The sequence below is a fragment of the Mandrillus leucophaeus genome, unplaced genomic scaffold (assembly GCF_000951045.1).
Source record: "Mandrillus leucophaeus isolate KB7577 unplaced genomic scaffold, Mleu.le_1.0 Scaffold658, whole genome shotgun sequence".
In the NCBI taxonomy this organism is placed as follows: Eukaryota; Metazoa; Chordata; class Mammalia; order Primates; family Cercopithecidae; genus Mandrillus; species Mandrillus leucophaeus.
The window spans coordinates 1,082,245-1,099,371 of NW_012107119.1; the positions used below are offsets into that span (position 1 = coordinate 1,082,245).

The 17,127-nt window shown below is 38.0% G+C and overlaps 1 protein-coding gene across 1 annotated transcript in view; it reads left to right on the top strand.

The window, feature by feature from the left end:
• LOC105554740 (rho GTPase-activating protein 24) overlaps positions 1-17,127 on the top strand; it is a 320,127-nt gene that overhangs the window by 236,086 nt on the left and 66,914 nt on the right. Inside the window, exon 3 of the mRNA XM_012001310.1 lies at positions 15,407-15,614. Coding sequence (XP_011856700.1) covers positions 15,407-15,614 — 208 coding nt within the window. The remainder of the gene's footprint in view (positions 1-15,406; positions 15,615-17,127) is intronic.

Sequence of the window (17,127 nt, forward strand, 5' to 3'; positions counted from 1 at the left end):
TTTTTTTTTAGTGGGTTTTTTTTAGTTTTGCATTTTCCCATGTTACCAACAATACACAGTTATGGGACTCACACTGTAAAACTAGATTAGTTAAGAACAGCTAGACATGAAGTGAGAAATTTATGACTAGTGGTTCTGGAAGATATCCCAGCCCCCAAATGCTCAATTGTATCAAAGAGGAATGCCACAACTTTTGATAATAATCTGATGATTATTGGAGTAAAAACATGCTTCAGATCAGTTAAGTGTTTGTAAATTTGAAAGTAAGTTTTTAAAAGGTTTGAGTTAACATTGGATTGAGAATGCACCATGTCAAGAATGAGCTAAAAAGATGCTAAAATAGAATTAAACAAAGGAAGAAAAGATTAAAGATGTGATCTTGGTATGCCAAAAAATAGAAAATAGAATCATATAAACAGAAAACTTATCTAATGAAAATGAGCAAATGGACCAAAAAAAAAGCACAAAATTATTTATCTACAACCACAGTATATTTCCAAGAACATAATGCCTAATTTTTATACGGTGATATAGTTAAAAATAAATTGTATTAGGTCAAATTTACACTTTATAAACAATTACAATCCTTATATTTATTTTCCATTCTTGTGTATATTGTCAGCACCCTGAATTGAGACAGTGATTTTTTTATCTCTAAACATATCAGATGTTTCTTAGACTGACTGACCATTTTATATTTTAAAATAACTTCAGAAGTTTAGTTTTAAAAGTTGGTAAGTTAAAGTTAAAATAGTAAAGATTCATTGAAAACATGATATTTTACTAGATTAATGGCACGTGTTTGTAAAGTGTCTATGTTTTAACAGTATCTTCTGTTAGGGAAAGGGAAGGTTCCTAACCAGGATGACCATTCATTCCAATTTCCTTAGTAAGAGCGGTTTACAACTTTTGTCCCAGGCTAATTACTGATCTTGCTACCTTTCACTCCCACGGTGTTCGAGTTTGGATGACAACACATACGGTTACCTTATTCATAACCCAAAATGGCTAGCAAGTGACTATGTAAAATACTTGAAAACACCAGCTGAATCCCCACTCCAGTATCTTAACAGAGGACTCCTCATAGTTATGCAGTAAGGAGTTCCCCTTTATCCATGGTTTCAGTTGCCACTGGTCAACTGCAGTCTGAAAATATTAAATGGAAAATTCCAGAAATAAACAATTCATAAGATTTAAGTCGCACGTTGTTTTTAGTAGCATGATGCAATCTCATGCTGTCCTTCCCAGGATGTGAATCGTCCAATTGTTCAGTACATTCACGCTGCACACACTACCTACTGCCCATTAGTAGCCATCTCAGTGATCAGATCGACTGTCACAGTATCACAGTGCTTGTGTTCAAGAAAACTTTGTTTTACTTAATAACTGACCCGAAGTGCAAGAGTAGCTAATATTGGCAATTTGGATATGCTTGCCTGCCTTCCTTCCTTCCTTCCTTCCTTCCTTCCTTCCTTCCTTCCTTCCTTCCTTCTTTCCTCCTCCTTCCCTTCTTACCTCCCTTCCTTCCTTGTTTATTTTTATATTGGGTTTCTGTTCAATTGTTTTTGAGGCAATTTTTATGAAAGTGTCTAGTCCAGAATCTGAGATCTGAGGAGAGTGATAATTCATTAATAGTGATTTTGTTTTTCGCTTTTTTTTTTTTTTTTTTTTTTTAAGACGAAGTCTCCTTCTGTTGCCCATGCTGGAGTGCAATGGCACAATCTCAGTTCACTGCAACCTCTGCCTCCCTGGTTCCAGTGATTTTCCTGCTTCAGCCTCCCCAGTAGCTGATATTACAGTCGCCTGCCACCACACCCAGCTAATTTTTTTGTATTTTTAGTGGCGATGGGGTTTCACCATGTTGACCAGGCTGGTCTCAACCTCCTGACCTTAGGTGACCCACCCGCCTCAGCCTCCCAGAGTGCTGGGATTACAGGTGTGAGCCATCACGCCCAGCCCAATAGTTCTTGTAGCTCTGATTGCTTAGCTACTGATTGTTAGCTCTGATTGTTAGCTACTACTAAAATCAGATCTTTCCCATATATTTCTGCCTCCTAATGAAAAGAGTTGATTCAGAGACCCAGCAAGGCAATAAGAATACTATTTGTTAATAATCCTTACGATGAACAATTGGCATGTAGGCAAACAGAGGTTAATTAAGAGGTAACGTGTTCTTGCTTAGCCACAGACCAAGTGCACAATCTTGGATGTGTAGTTTTACTTCCCTTACCTTTGGTTTTACTCACTTGTGAAATAAGAAAATTAGAAGAAAAAAATGCTTTCACTTCCCAGCTCCAAAATCCTGTGATTACAGGAGTTGTTTGTAGATCAGTGCTCAGGTCAGTGGATTTTTCTGTTGGCTGAAGTGCTTGAAGGGCAGCACTGTTTCTCTTGGTGGTGCTGAATTACACTTTGTGGTTCTTTATTTTCTTAGCAGTGTGCTGTGACACAGAAGGTAAAATACCATTTGAACAACAGGGCAGAACTAAATAATAATAATCCTTTCAATGACAAAAGATTACCTACATGGTCATGCTAGTCAGAGTAATGATGTTTTTAATGGAAGAACCTTTTTAACACTCCTCATGGTCTTGTAAAGCTTCTGCCGAATGTCTGGGAAGGAACACAGTGGCCTTGGGGGTCAGCTGGGGTTAAGGCACTAACATCCAAATCAGTTCATGGAACAGCCAGGTGGATGAATGATTAACCCAGCAAGTAAATTGTTCAGTGAGTAGGACTGAGAGGCTTGGTGGACATGGGGGCTGGGGTGCAGAAGGTATGTGCAAGAGCATGGACGAATGTTGAAAACAGAATTGGTTTGCAAACTATGCCTGGAGAAATATATATGTGTGTGTAAATACACCCACACAAATATGTGTTGATGTGTTTGCAGCTTTACCCACAGACTCTTTGCCACTGGACTTTAAATACTTTTCTGTTTTAGGGACATACACATACACATGCATAAATACGTTTTCAGGGTATGCATGTTAAATCAGTGCTCACAAATGAATTCACTTACAAATGATTTGGAAAAAAAAGTAAAACTTGTATGGGAAGAGAATAAATGCAGGTATGAAGGGGCAAAAAGTTTACCCCCTGGGGGTTGGTTTGGTGCCCTGTGATTTCTGGAGGGGCTGAGCCAGCCAGCTGTAAAAGTGTTACACAAGACAAGAGCTGGGAAGTCAACACAAAGTCAAAAGAAAAAGAAAGGGGTTCACACCGCAGCGTGGCATTCTCCCTCCTCCCCTCATCCTGTTGTGACTGCACCTGCTGCATGTGACCGGCGGGCACTGGAAGCAGCCGCAGCCACACAGCCTTGGTGAGGAGCCACCACAGCCCTGCCAGCTCCCTCCCAGCTCTCATTGAGAAAAGGGGAGACGGAGCAGGAGGAGGGGGAGGAGACGCTCCCTGCAAAGCTGCCTCCCCCTGCAGATCCAAGGAGCCTCTTGGAATGGGCACTCGACTGTTCTGACGTGGTGATTCCCTCAGGAGTTTGAAGACAGAAAGGAAAGGGGAGAAGCCTGCAGAGAGCATCAAAGGATGAGGGGTGCTATAAAAGGAGCAGGGGAGTCCTTTGAAAGAAATCTATCATGCACTGAAATGCTTTCTGGAGAAGGTGCCATTATTTTCCTCCCCTCTTGCTCAGATGAAAGGAGCCAGCAAGGACAGTCCTGAAATTTTCCTCAGGGGCCTTTTTGTCATTGTTCCTCTTTCCTCTTGCACAGGGCTATTTGCTGACCTTTCCAGAGGAATCTCAGTCCAGCTGAGAAGACAGTTCTTAATAAAAACAAAAAAATACAAAAACCAATTCCTGCTGTTTGAATGAGAATGGTAGCTTGCTTGCTGCAGTTCTTTTCCTGTGACATTTTGGAATGTCTGCAGAAACTTAAAAAAAAAAAAAAACCCTTAAAAACTCCCTGGATTAGGCAAGAGAAAAGGAAATATTTTTGCTAAAAAGGAATAAATGAGAGGTGGTAACTTATCCCTAAGCCAGGACCTGGATGATCAAAACCTTCAAGTTCTAGGAATCAGCACTTCAAAAATAACAAATAAACAAGCATGAGGAGTGACTGTGGGGTTTCGCTCAGAGGCAGGTTTTAAAGGAAGCCAAAACCGGGTTCAGAACTTCGGGCCTGTATGATGCCTGAAGACCGGAATTCTGGGGGGCGCCCCGCTGGTGCCTTAGCCTCAACTCCTTTCATCCCTAAAACTACGTACAGAAGAATCAAACGGTGTTTTAGTTTTCGGAAAGGTAGGTAGATGATATGATCATGTCCTTTTTATAAATACAAATAATATTCATATTCTCTTAAGTTTTAAGGTCTGTTTATGCTCAGATAAAATGGGAGTTTGGAAACCAAGAGCTTAGGACTGTACAAGAGTGATTTGTGTGTGTGTCCTTGCTTGTCTATACTTATTTTCTGAGGTTCATTTAAATCTGTGTATTATTGTCTGTGAATAGGTGGGGTAGGTGGGGCTTAAAGAATAGTGATCCTATGGGGATCACCTTGACTGACAGGGTCCTAAGCAAGCTGGGCTGACCGTCCTCAGAGGAGGGACCAGAGTGATCTTGGGCCCTTCCTACACCCGAATCAAGCAACCACGTTCTGACCCCTCAAAACAGAGCCCTCGCAAATCCCTGTGCTGTGTTCCCGTCACCTTGGTTTTGATTCTGGCTGCCTGTACTTGCCTCACCTCCCCTGTTGAGAAAAATTTGATAATAGAATTATCTGGTTTTGATTCTGGCTGCCTGTGCTTGCCTCACCTCCTCTGTTGAGAAAAATTTAATAATCAAATTATCCGGGCTGACCCATTTTCAAGAGGCTTTCAACCATATTGATGAATATTTGCTGGGAATAGGAGTCACCCTGACTTTTCAAATACATTGCAAGGTGGCACTGGGAGAGGGCAAAGATAAGAACTGTCAGGAACAGGGGTGGGAACATAGAACAACTTACGATCAATAAAAGAAACGAAGACATTTCTGAATTGACTTATTTTAGGGGAATTAGAGAATATAAAATAGGTAAAATAAAATGTTTTCAGGAAAGGCTTATGGATCAAAATATTTAAAAACATCTTTTTGCTTTAAGATGAGGATAATTAAGTGGAATGGCTGTTTAAATAGAAACTAAGTAATTATAATGTTAATGACATGTACAGTAAGCTAATAATTTAGTGAGGCCCTGAATTGAATGACATCTAGGGTTGTTTTTCTCCCTCACACCCTTTTTTTGATTTGCCACCCATTAGTTAATCTTCCCTACTTAGTAACCAACAAAAAGTAAAACAAAAATAAGAAAAATCAAAATTACAAAATATGGTGGAAACTTTTTTTTTAAGGAAACTATTGTTCCTGCAGAGTGTTTTCCTTTGCGTACCTACGACATGGCAACAATCACTGTCATATATTATCAGCAAGGAATTCAGGTGTTAATTTACATTCCTATCTCATCCACAAAGATAATTAAATGAGAGATGCATGTCTCATATTTTTATAGGTCTACAGGGATTTTCTGAATACCATAGGATTGCATCATTGATAGAGAAATTAACAATGACAGAAATGTTTAAAAGCTCAGGGACTAATTGCTTAAAAGATAGTTTCCTCTTCTAGTTCCCCAGCCCATCAGAAACTAAACTGGTTCTATCCAAACACAACGTTTCGGGGTTACTGCTGTTCATTTGTAACATGAGATGTTTGGAGGATTATTAATGTATCTTTAAATGACTTTTTTTTTTTTTTTTTTTGGCCTTTGCCACCTTTCCGTCTCCCATAGAATCCGTGTGAACACACTGCTGTTCCCGATGCCTTCCTCCCTTTCTCCTTAAATACCAAGCGGGGAAGTCAGTGCCTGGGAACAACATTCCCATGGACTGGCAAATGGCCAACACCGAGTAGGGCACAGCTTCCATCTATCCTCTCCTGGGGGGCTATTTTTAAAGGCTGTCCTTTTCTCTGCAAAGCCTTAGCAGTTTGGGGAATGTCCAGCATTTGAACCAGGATGAAGAGTTTTTTTATTTACAAAGCTGTATTCTGCTTTCTGTCGAAAGGAGAAAGGAGAGGAGGTGCAGGAAGCATTCAGTGGTTTTACGCTTCCTTTGCATTCTCTGGAGCCCGCTGCATTCCAGGCTCTCTCTGTTCAAGGGCTGCGTGTCCACAGTTCTGCAGTGGGGCCCTGGGAGCACAGGCGCTCAGCTGCTGCAGCCCCAGCCCGCCGCCACCTTGCTCTGCTGCACTCATCACTCAGGGCAGCAGCAGCATGACGCACAGGGGTTTTACATCTTTATTGAAGGTCTGACCTTGAAAAGAATGAACTCGTCTCTCAGTTCTGGGTTCCTAAAACCATGCCACCTTAAGAAGAGTGTGTTCTTTTGTGCTTTATTTAATTTCCTGGGTACTCAAGTGTTTCAAGAGGTGGCCTGGGTTTCTGCGTTCCTCTCCCAAACCTGTCCGAGAGAATCAGCTTAAGTCATTTTAAGGAACACAACAAGAAGAATGTTTGAAGCCAGGAAAAATGCCCAGAGGTTAAAAAAAAAAAAAAAAAAAAGTTGACGTGGCTACTTTTCCTGATCCACATGTAAAACATGTTTTGTTTTGTTTTTTCTTTTTTTTTTTTTTTTTTTTTAACTGTTGTCAAAAGTAGGCCAACAGCAGAGGAGACATGCTGCATTTCTAGCGGTTTTAGAAATGCTGTCAGGATAAAGTGTGGAGTTGAGTAAAAGTTTCCAGAGGCCTGGTTACATTAGAGCTTGCATGTTGTGCAAGCTGAAACTCACCTCTCAGAGCCCCTTTCTCTTCCAGACCTCTTCTGTTCTTTGCTACCCTTTCATCTCTCACTCTTTGGGTACTAATTAAGGTCACTGAAAATGATTTCCCAGTGGTTTGAAAAATCCAGGAACCAAGAAACATCTATTAGGCAGGAAAGTGGGGATTGTGGTGCTTTGAATTTATGTTCCGTTGAGATAAAGATTATAAGTGAATTTTTTACCCTGTTGATTTTGAAACTACAATTTTTCTTTCCCTCTATAACAAGACTATTGGCAGTATAACCAATCCTTTGATTACCTGGGAATGTATAACACCAGGGTCTGAGCACTTGGGTCTAGTCATAAGAGGCTAGATTCCTTGATTGTTGTGATCCCAGGATGCTAAATTAGATTTTTAAAGTCCGACTCTATCTTGATTTTTTCATGAACTGCTCCTTTCTTGGAGATAAGTGATCATCAGGTCCTCAGTGGCTTTTCCTACACAGCAAACGCTTGGTGATCATGTACCATAGTTTCTTCTTTATGTCCTTCCAGCTCAGTTTCCATTTCCACCACCTTCGCTCTTTGTGCCTTTATTGCTCCATGTATACAACTTACTTTAACCTAGTGGCTTTTCAAGACAGCATTCATCCTCACCTCTGTGCACCCCCAGCACTCTTCACAAATTCCTACAACACACAGGCCGTCTTGTGAAGCATTTCCCTATCTGTATTTCTAGAACAGTGCTGTCAAGCAACTTTCCACAACTCAAAAGATTTTTATGATCCCCTATTGCTCACAGAAGGAAGTCCTATTTCAAGTAACTATAAAGGCCCTCCGACAAATTCTAACAATCCCCTGGAGTATAAGCCCCCTAATTCCCCAGACTGTTTCATCCTTTCTCCTAAACACATGTCCTACACCACTTCTTCATGTTTCTTCACTTTGTTTCCTCCGCTGTGATGCTTTCTTCCCCATTGTCTGTCCCAACTTTATGCTCTCTTCAAGGCATCACTGGCTCTAATTTCTTCAGCAAGTTTTCTCTGTTTAACAATTATATGCTCCTAACTCTATAGCTCTTATGTTTTATTTTATTTGTATTTATTTGTTTGTTTTGAGATGGAGTCTCATTCTGTCATCAAGGCTGGAGTGCAGAAGTGCAGTCTCAGTTCACTGCAACCTTCACCTCCTGGGTTCAAGTGATTCTCCTAGCTCAGCCTCCTGAGTAGATGGGATTACAGGCACCCACCACCATACCAAGCTAATTTTTGTATTTTTAGTAGAGATGGGATTTCATCACGTTGGCCAGGTTGGTCTCAAACTCCTGACCTCAAGTAATCCTCCCACCTTGGCCTCCCAAAGTGCTGGGATTATAGGCGCAAGCCACTGCACCCAGCCTACAGCTCTTATATTTTACATATGCTGATTCTTGGCCACTGTATCCTCATAGCCACTGTATCCTCATGTGCTTTATACACATTTGTAGTATACACACATGCACACACACACATATTTATTCCCAAAGTGGAGAATGGCAATAGATCTGTTCAATCAGGGATTCAAGATTGATTATAAACCAGTGAAGTGCAGTGTTACTATCTATCTATTCCCACGAGTCCATAGGCAATAGAATGTCTTTACAGTGGTGGTGGACAAGACCAACATCCTCTTTAAAATGTATTGTATGTTATATATGTTATAATCACATTTATGAAAATGGATTTGTCCAACAAAATCCCACTATCCAAATCTATATAATTTTAAAACATGTATAAATGACTAGCTCATTAATTCATATATCGATGTTTTATGGAGCCTCTACCAAGTGGTGCTGGGAATGAGAAGGTAAACAAACAGGTTGTCTCAAATCTATGAATTCACAGACTCCTTGGGAATAACAAAACATAAATGATTACTTTGTGATAAGCAATACACCAAATTAGCTATTAAATTGGAGGTGCCCCTGAACAAAAGGCTGACCACAGGCTCTTGTGGAAACCCAGTGATTCACATAAACTAAAGGAAATCAGGTTTGGTCTTTGAAAGTTACAAAAAGACATTTTCTCCTATGTGATACTAAGATAATGGTGAGAATGCCTTGGAAAAATTATGTTTGAATTGAATTAATATAACATAGTGAAAAATGAAAGACTTTTGGAATCATATGGAGCTGTGTTTATATCCCAAAATCTGCCACTTTCTAGATGTGTGATCTTAGACAGGTCACCTACCATCTTCAAGTCTGTTTCCTGGTTTGTAGAAAAGGCACCCCCTTGTAGGATGTCTGTGAATGCCAAATAAAGAAATACATGCAACTTGCCTGACTTGGAACCTAGTGTCTATAATTACTCCACTGGCCAAAGACCTAGTCCACTGGGTCGCTATGTACACCTTCTAACACTTTCTTAATCTTTCCTGGCCTTTATTATTTTCCTTCCTTCCCCTCTCTGACCTTGAAAAGGGTAAAGGTTCTACCAACATTCACTGGTTATGATAGACCTTGAGCTCCTTGGAGTAAAGGCTTTCTATCTATATAATATTTTGTGGCTACTTAGAAAGTTGGTGACAGAGTGAAGTAAGCTTTGCCTGTCTTTGTTTCTTAGTTCTGTACTAAAATAGATGTATTTTACTTTGATTTGCCCATTTACTATGGGCGAATATTCATTTTAATGGAAAATTCTTGCCATCCTGGTGATACCAGGATTTATCCTGCTAGCAGAGTTGCAGTAAGCAGAGGATAAGTCAAGGCAAATTCCCATTGTGGCTGAGTATGTGATCTATAGACAAGAAAGGATAAGGAACCCAAAATTAATGGCACAACTCAAGAATTATCAATGAGTTTCATTTGACATTGAAATTACTCATTTATTTTCTATTATTGGGGAGGTAAAGTGTTTTGTTTCCATGCATGCATTTATTCCATAAATGTTTATGGGGCATCTGTGTGTCACCCATCTTGATAAGTTCCAGGGACAAAAACAAAAGGCCTTGACTATGGTAAAATAGAATTAAAGCTTCGGAGTCCTTTACACCTGGGACCAATCCCAGTGTGGTCCTTGTGTCTGTGGCACCTTGCCTAAACCTTTCCGAAGCTCATAGGATAGATATACAGTATGTAACTGCTTTCTTATACTTAATAATAATAAATGTAAAACAATTATTTTATTATAATAAATGTAAAAGTAAACTCCTCTTTTTACTAGTCCAGCACAGGTTAGGCATCTAAATAAATAATTTCCATGCAAAATGTTAAGGAATAAAGAAACATATCAAGCTTTGTGTCTAGGGTAGGGGATGAGGCAATGGAATGTCAGTAAAGACTTGACACAGGAGATGTATGAGTTGACTCTTACAGGATAAGGTTTCCTACACTGACTTACAAAGGCAGGACCTACCTTCTAGAAGGAGGCATGAAGACATGACAAGCAATACATAGTTCAGCATAGTTTGAGAGCGTATTGTTTGTGAGGAAGCAAAAGAAATGAGAGTGGAGATGTCACAGTGCCTGGCACACAACGGATATCACCTAAACATTGTTGACTGAATGGAAGATGAAGAGGCTGAGATCAACTTGTGGGGACTTTATTTCATAAAAAGGAATGTGGTTGCAAAGACAGGCTGGTGGACACCATTGGAAGAGGTGAAGCAGAAGAGTGGTGATCCAATTGAAATATTATGAAGTCCACCATGGCAGCACTTGACTGGCTTGGGAACTCTGCTCTTCAAAAAATCATAGAAGAAATACTGAATATCTAACCTAATGCAGTGGTAAGGAGCTTGGAGGCGATCAGCATGGTGATTAAATGAGTAGCTTGAAGGAAAGAGGAATGTAGGTTGATTCTCAGATGGCACTTCAATGTTTTGGGGGAATAGCTTGTATGTACTGATAACCAAAATTAGGATTAAAGGACACAGAACAGGTTTTTAAAAAGAGATGACTTATTCAGCTTTAGAAATTTTGTGTTTGAAAATGTTTGAGCTATCCCTATTGAGAGTTCTACTGGGCACCCAGAAATCAAATGCTGGAAATTATAGCAATAGCCCAAATTGAGATACAAACCTGAAAATAATTAATATGTAGTGAAATTAAGTGGAGTCTAGTAGACTAACTGTATCGGGTTAAGTAAAAACGGAGCTGAGGACAGAACCCAGATAACTATTAAAGAGTGTAGTAGTTAGCATAGTCAAGAAAGAGACTGAGAAGGGCATTGAGAGGCAAAAATCATGTAACATGTGAAGTGTCAGGAAGAAGGAGACTGACAGTTTTAAAGGGAGTGAGACAAGAAGTAATACAAAGAACAAATTTGGCTGTCAATGATTTGGCAACTAGGAAGTTATTGGTGACCGTGGAAAAAGCCATTTTATTGTTATAACTGGGTCAGATATCAAATTGCAAAAGTTAGAAAGTGGATAGAAAATGATGAAGAGGAGACAGAGTCACATACTTCACTGGGAATTGAGGAGCAAAGAGAATATGTAGTTACAGGGCACAGAGTCGAAGAAGGTTTAGATTCATCTTTGCTTATTTATTTTCAGGAAGAATGAAATATGAATGTATTTATAGCATCACAGTCACTTCACAGGCAGCCTCTAGCTATTAGCTCTATAAATCACATGTAAAGGGGGACCCTCTCAAACCCTGAAGGCTGTGGCAGTTTCTCTCTTGCTTGTTCCACTGGAAACAACCACCTACCAGTATAATAAATTCACCTATGTGATTTACTTTCTCAATCCAGTGAAAAGTCACATCCTGGGTGATGTTTTATGACATATCAATGTACTTTCACATGGAGGAGAGGTAGGCATGATATTCATCGCCGCCCACAAATACTGGGGACGGTTTTGTCAGAGTGTGTGAAAACTTGCTGGGAGTTTAAGTGGACATAACTGGAACTGTTCGCGTGACCCACATCCCAGGGAGTATTGTTAATAATCTACTAGTCACTGTGTCCTTTCTTCATGCTGTTAGCTGGGGGTAGCACATGACCTTTGTGATTTTGTGTTAATTTTAAAATTTGAAGTTTCACTGCTCCCTCAAGAAAATTTTTAAATAAATCTGTTTTTTTTTTTAATGATTTTTTCCCATCAATAGCTTTCCTCCCAAGGAACATTCTTATGCAGAAGGGCAACCTACATCTACCATTTTAAGCCAGAAATATTTGGCACACTCTATTTCCAGTGCTACAGAATGGGGAGTATACGTCTATTAAAATTCTTTACTGATTCTTTGCAAGACCAGTTCTACAGCAGAAAACTCATTTTCCGACAGGAATTTTAAACCATATATACATGTTGTCTACATGCTTTAAAACTTTTTTACATATTATATTGCTATATTAAAGGCATCAGCTTTTTAAAAAGGAAATTGCTTTGGGGGACAGCATGCTCATTGAAGCTGCAGAGTATTTTCCTTCTGTTTTTTTTCCTGACCTCCCCCAAATCCCAATTTACATTTTCTCAGCACAAATCATTGATCCTAATGTGATGGGAGGAATTGAGGTCAGAAAGCTAATAAATGGCAGGTGTCTTCCTCCATTGCTGTTTTCAGTCATTGTGCATACTACACAGTATTGTGTAATAGACACTGAGTGGCTCTGATATCCCACTGCCTCAAACAAGCCTTAGCTCCACCATTTACTGCTGTGTGACATTTGGCAAGTTACTTGACCTTTCTGTGCTTCAAGCTCCTCCTCCTTAAAGTGCAAGGAATACTGGTGCCTGCCTCACAAGGTGTTATGAATTTTAAATGAGAGAAATGCAGGTAAACTGCTTGTAACGTGCCTGGCATATGTAAGTACAGCTTAGCTATTATCACTTTTTAAAAGCACAAAAAAGGTACATGGTTTTACTCTGTTGTAGAATGTACTAATATTTTTGATTACTAGAAAATGAGGACTCACGATTGTGATTAAATAAATAGGAAAAGAACTGATATTCAGGAATGAGCAAAGATTTTAAAGCTAAATAAATCTGAATGTGGACTTCCATTCTGCCACTTAGTGCTCTGTAACTAACCTTAGACAGATTGTTTCATCTCTCTGAGCCCAAATTTTCCGAGTGAAAAAGAGAGAATGATAGTTACCTTACGTGTTTCTTATAAAGATGAGAGAATATTGTGAGGGACTCAGAGTATAATAAATACTTAATGAATTTAAGTTTCTTGCTATAGTTTTAAATTCTTATTTTATTTTAAAGGCAAACCTGCATGCACAAGAAAGTAAAAAGGAAACCAAATACACGTCTAAAGCAAAACACCCCTTTCTTTATTGCTTCCTTGAGTTGTTGGGAAAAGAAAAAAAATCCTGAAAGCTTTGAGAAAAGAATGTTTGACTGTTTTTCATTACTGTATAAATCCAAATTTTAGAAGTTTTGTTCATGTTTGTAGCACACAGAGTCATTGAATTGCAACATCTTTAGTAGATTTTCTGTTGGATTTGGAGAGAACCCTTAGGTAATATATTTATCAATCCAAAGCAAAAATCCAAAGTAAAAAAAAAAAAAAATTACACATACATAAAATTTATTTCCAAATGTCAACATATTATTTTCTTCAATGATCTGTAAGTCTTCTAAAAGGCTATTTACTTAATTTTGGCAGGATATAGTTTAAACAGTAGAGGCAAATAAGCATGACGTTTGTTTTCAAAGCTCTCCACAGGAAGGGTCTATATTCTCCAACATAGCCAATTTGTAAACCTTATTATTAAAACACTAGAATATCTCCAAAAATTGTTATTACCATTGAATGGATTAGAATTTTGTTTTGCTGAAGGAATAGAAAACTGGCTTAAACGCATATCAGCTTGTTTTTCTCACATTAAAAGCTATCTGGACAAAGGTGCGGCCAGTATTGGATCAGTAGTTCAATAAATTCAGCCTTAGCATGTCTGTTAATCTTTTAGCCTTTCCCTTGTGATTGTTGCCTAATGGACAACAGATGACTATAACAAGAGCCAGTATCATGCCCAAGTTGAAGACAGGCAAAAGGAGTGATTGACAATTACAAATGCTTTTCCTTTTCATCAAGAAGAGCAAGTCTTCCTAAAGGCTACAAGAAGACTTATTGACCAGGACTGTGGCACGTGACCACCCCTCTGCAAGGAAAGTGGAAGAAGTATTTAATTGTCCAGCTTCTATAATGGAAATGTCAAGGGAGAAGGGGATGTCAGTGTCTGTTGGAGTTGGTGAATAATGTTTGATACACGATTATCAAGGAACTATTTGTTCTAAAGTCTACAAACCAAGCTAACTAGACCTGTTGTCTGCTCTAATCTTTACTGCCCTTAGAAAACACTATTTCTAATTCTGCTTTATACACTTAAATATTGACATTAGGTTACTCAACATTATTTCCTAAATGGAATATATGTATTTCATTAGTGCTAAATTTTATACTAGTTGTAGAATAGTTGTGTTTTCTGTTATCGTTTCTACCTGAGCTAAGAATATTTTCTTTGGTAACAATTCTTTATTGCTTGAAATGTGACAGTTTTGCACTAATGAATCCATAAAGACATTATGTTACAGGTTGGGGGGCAAAGCATCTGTTGGTATGATCAAATCCTTAACCTAATGGCTGTTAAATAATTCCCCACACATTCTGAAGTCTTACCTAATTTCAACATGCACCACTTACTTTTCTTCCTCTTTTATGAAACTCCTTAGACCATTACAATAATTTCATGACATTCATTCCATCTGGGAACATTGGAGTCACATTTGCTTTGGCTGTTTTACCCCCCTTTCTCATAGGTTGGTAATTTTTACCAAGCTACTACCTAATATTAATATATTTCAAAAATATCATCTCTTAATTAGTGAAGTCCTGAGGATGAAATAGTGGCTGTTTTTGGCCCAGGTGTATACACCAAGGAATGTATGGTTTGTAGGTATTGCAAAATCATTAATAAATCTAACTAAAACTTGGCCTGCTTTTTACTGCCACCATGTACTGCCAATTCTAAACAATGTACTTGATAAAATACCCTACCTGTTAGGGCAAGTCACTATGAGCCCACCTCTCCACTTTTAGTATGCTCTGCTTTGTAAATTTCAATTTTTCACTTTCAAATAAGTTAATAGTTTAAGACATGCAAACAGTGTCTGAAATATTTTGTATGTGAGAAAATTCAGGGTTTCTTTTCCTGGTTTTATCACCTTGATTACAGTCATGGCATCACAACTTGAGTAAAAACAAAAGGGGAAAAAAGAAATAGGATTTAAGTGCAAATTGGACATAAATATAAAACCGTAATAAAGGTAGAATTTGACTATTTTCTGCAGCATATTTCTGCTTTTAAGCTATTGAATACCATTTCTTTCCTAAAAGGGAAAAAAAAAATGAAAAGCCCAAACTCAAGTTACATTTATTACAGTTTTTCTTATTTCAAAATGGATATCTCAAACTCTGTATTTCTATTTTGGTTTTGGGCTAAACATAGAATACAAGAAAGGAGCAGCATAAGGTAAATTCATACCATTTGAGGAATTGTATATAATGAATTCGATTGTATAATAATGTGAAATACTGAATGTTAAGTGCTTGCTAGCATTCCAATCTTTGTTTTTCTGTTATATTGAATTAAAACAACAACAACAACAAAGTAGGAAGAGATAAATTTTTCAAGTTCACTGTGATCCTTTACTTTTTTAGGCATTTTTGGACAGAAACTGGAGGATACTGTTCGTTATGAGAAGAGATACGGAAACCGTCTGGCTCCGATGTTGGTGGAGCAGTGCGTGGACTTTATCCGACAAAGGGGGCTGAAAGAAGAGGGACTCTTTCGACTGCCAGGCCAGGCTAATCTTGTTAAGGAGCTCCAAGATGCCTTTGACTGTGGGGAGAAGCCATCATTTGACAGGTAGAGTCACAATTTTACTAACCATCTTTACTGAGAAATTCAGACTGAACTGACAGGATGCAGTGAGCTGAGGAGGCATAACCTTGATTGATGTGTCAACAGTTTGCAACATAGATTATTTGCCTGCAGGAGTTTGCATTGTTTCTATTAAGTTACAAAGTCAAAAATTTGGCACCTTAGATATTTTTCTCTTCCATACTTTCCATCTTAAAACATTCTTTTTTGTTCTTTTTCTTTGGTACTAAAGTAAAACTGTATTAAACTTTTGCACTGGAAAAAGTGAACTTATGAAATAGGATTCTTCTCTTTTAATTTTTTTAAATTCTTTCCATTAAGGATCAATAAAAGTATTATGAGTAGAGATTGAAATATTTGCAATGTAATTTAAAATAAGTATTCAATAATAACAAAAGCATTATATTTTTAAATATATGACTCTACTTTAATCTAGAATAGTTTTACAGGGAAACAAGGAGAAGTACAGCATGGTGAAAATAAAAGAATAATGGCAGCCCCAGAAAAGAAAATATAAAGCATTCCTAACTCCACAAATTAAGAGTTAATCATGGCTAATATTTTGTGAATTATCTTCTTCTCTTTACTTTTTAAAAGCTTAGTAGAAAAAGTAAAATTTCATCTTAATATTATCAACATTATATACCAAAAATGTTTCCATATAGTTGAAAAATATATAATAGTTGAAAAATATCCATTTATTCTAATATATTTTAACTTAACATTTTATCATTAACAACTTCTGTAAGTCTCTTTTTAAATATCTAATATTTCACTCTACAGGTATATTATTCATAACTACTTCAATATTGTCGGACATTTACATTATGACATTTTCATTATTATAAATACTATTGTAGTGGATATACATTTGCATAAATGCTTTCTATTTTTGGATTACTTAGGATAAATTCTCAGCATTGGAATTTTTGGATAAGAGTAATCCTGATACTTGAAAATTAAAAATAGCCTACTGTCTTAGTCCATTCAGGCTGTCATAACAAAATATCATAAATGGAGTGGTTTATAAACAAAATTTATTTCTGAAAATTCTGGATTCTGAAAATTCAGTCAAGGCACTGGCAAATCCGTGTCTGAAGAGAACTTGATATCAGTTCATAGATGGTACCTTTTCACTGTGCCCTCAGATGGTGGAAAGTACAGGGCAGCTCTCTCTGGGGCCTCCTTTTTTTAATTTTATTAGACTTTAAGTTCTGGGATACACGTGCAGAACATGCAGGTTTGTTACATAGGTATACAGGTGCCGTGGTGGTTTGCTGCACCCATCAACCTGTCATCTACATTGGGTATTTCTCCTAATGTTATCCCTCTCCTTGCCCCCGCACCCCCCAACAGGCCCTGGTGTGTGATGTTCCCCTCCCTGTGTCCATGTGTTCTCATTGCACAACTCCCACTTATGAGTGAGAACATGCGGTGTTTGGTTTTCTGTTCTGGTGTTAGTTTGCTGAGAATGACGGTTTCCAGCTTCATTCATGTC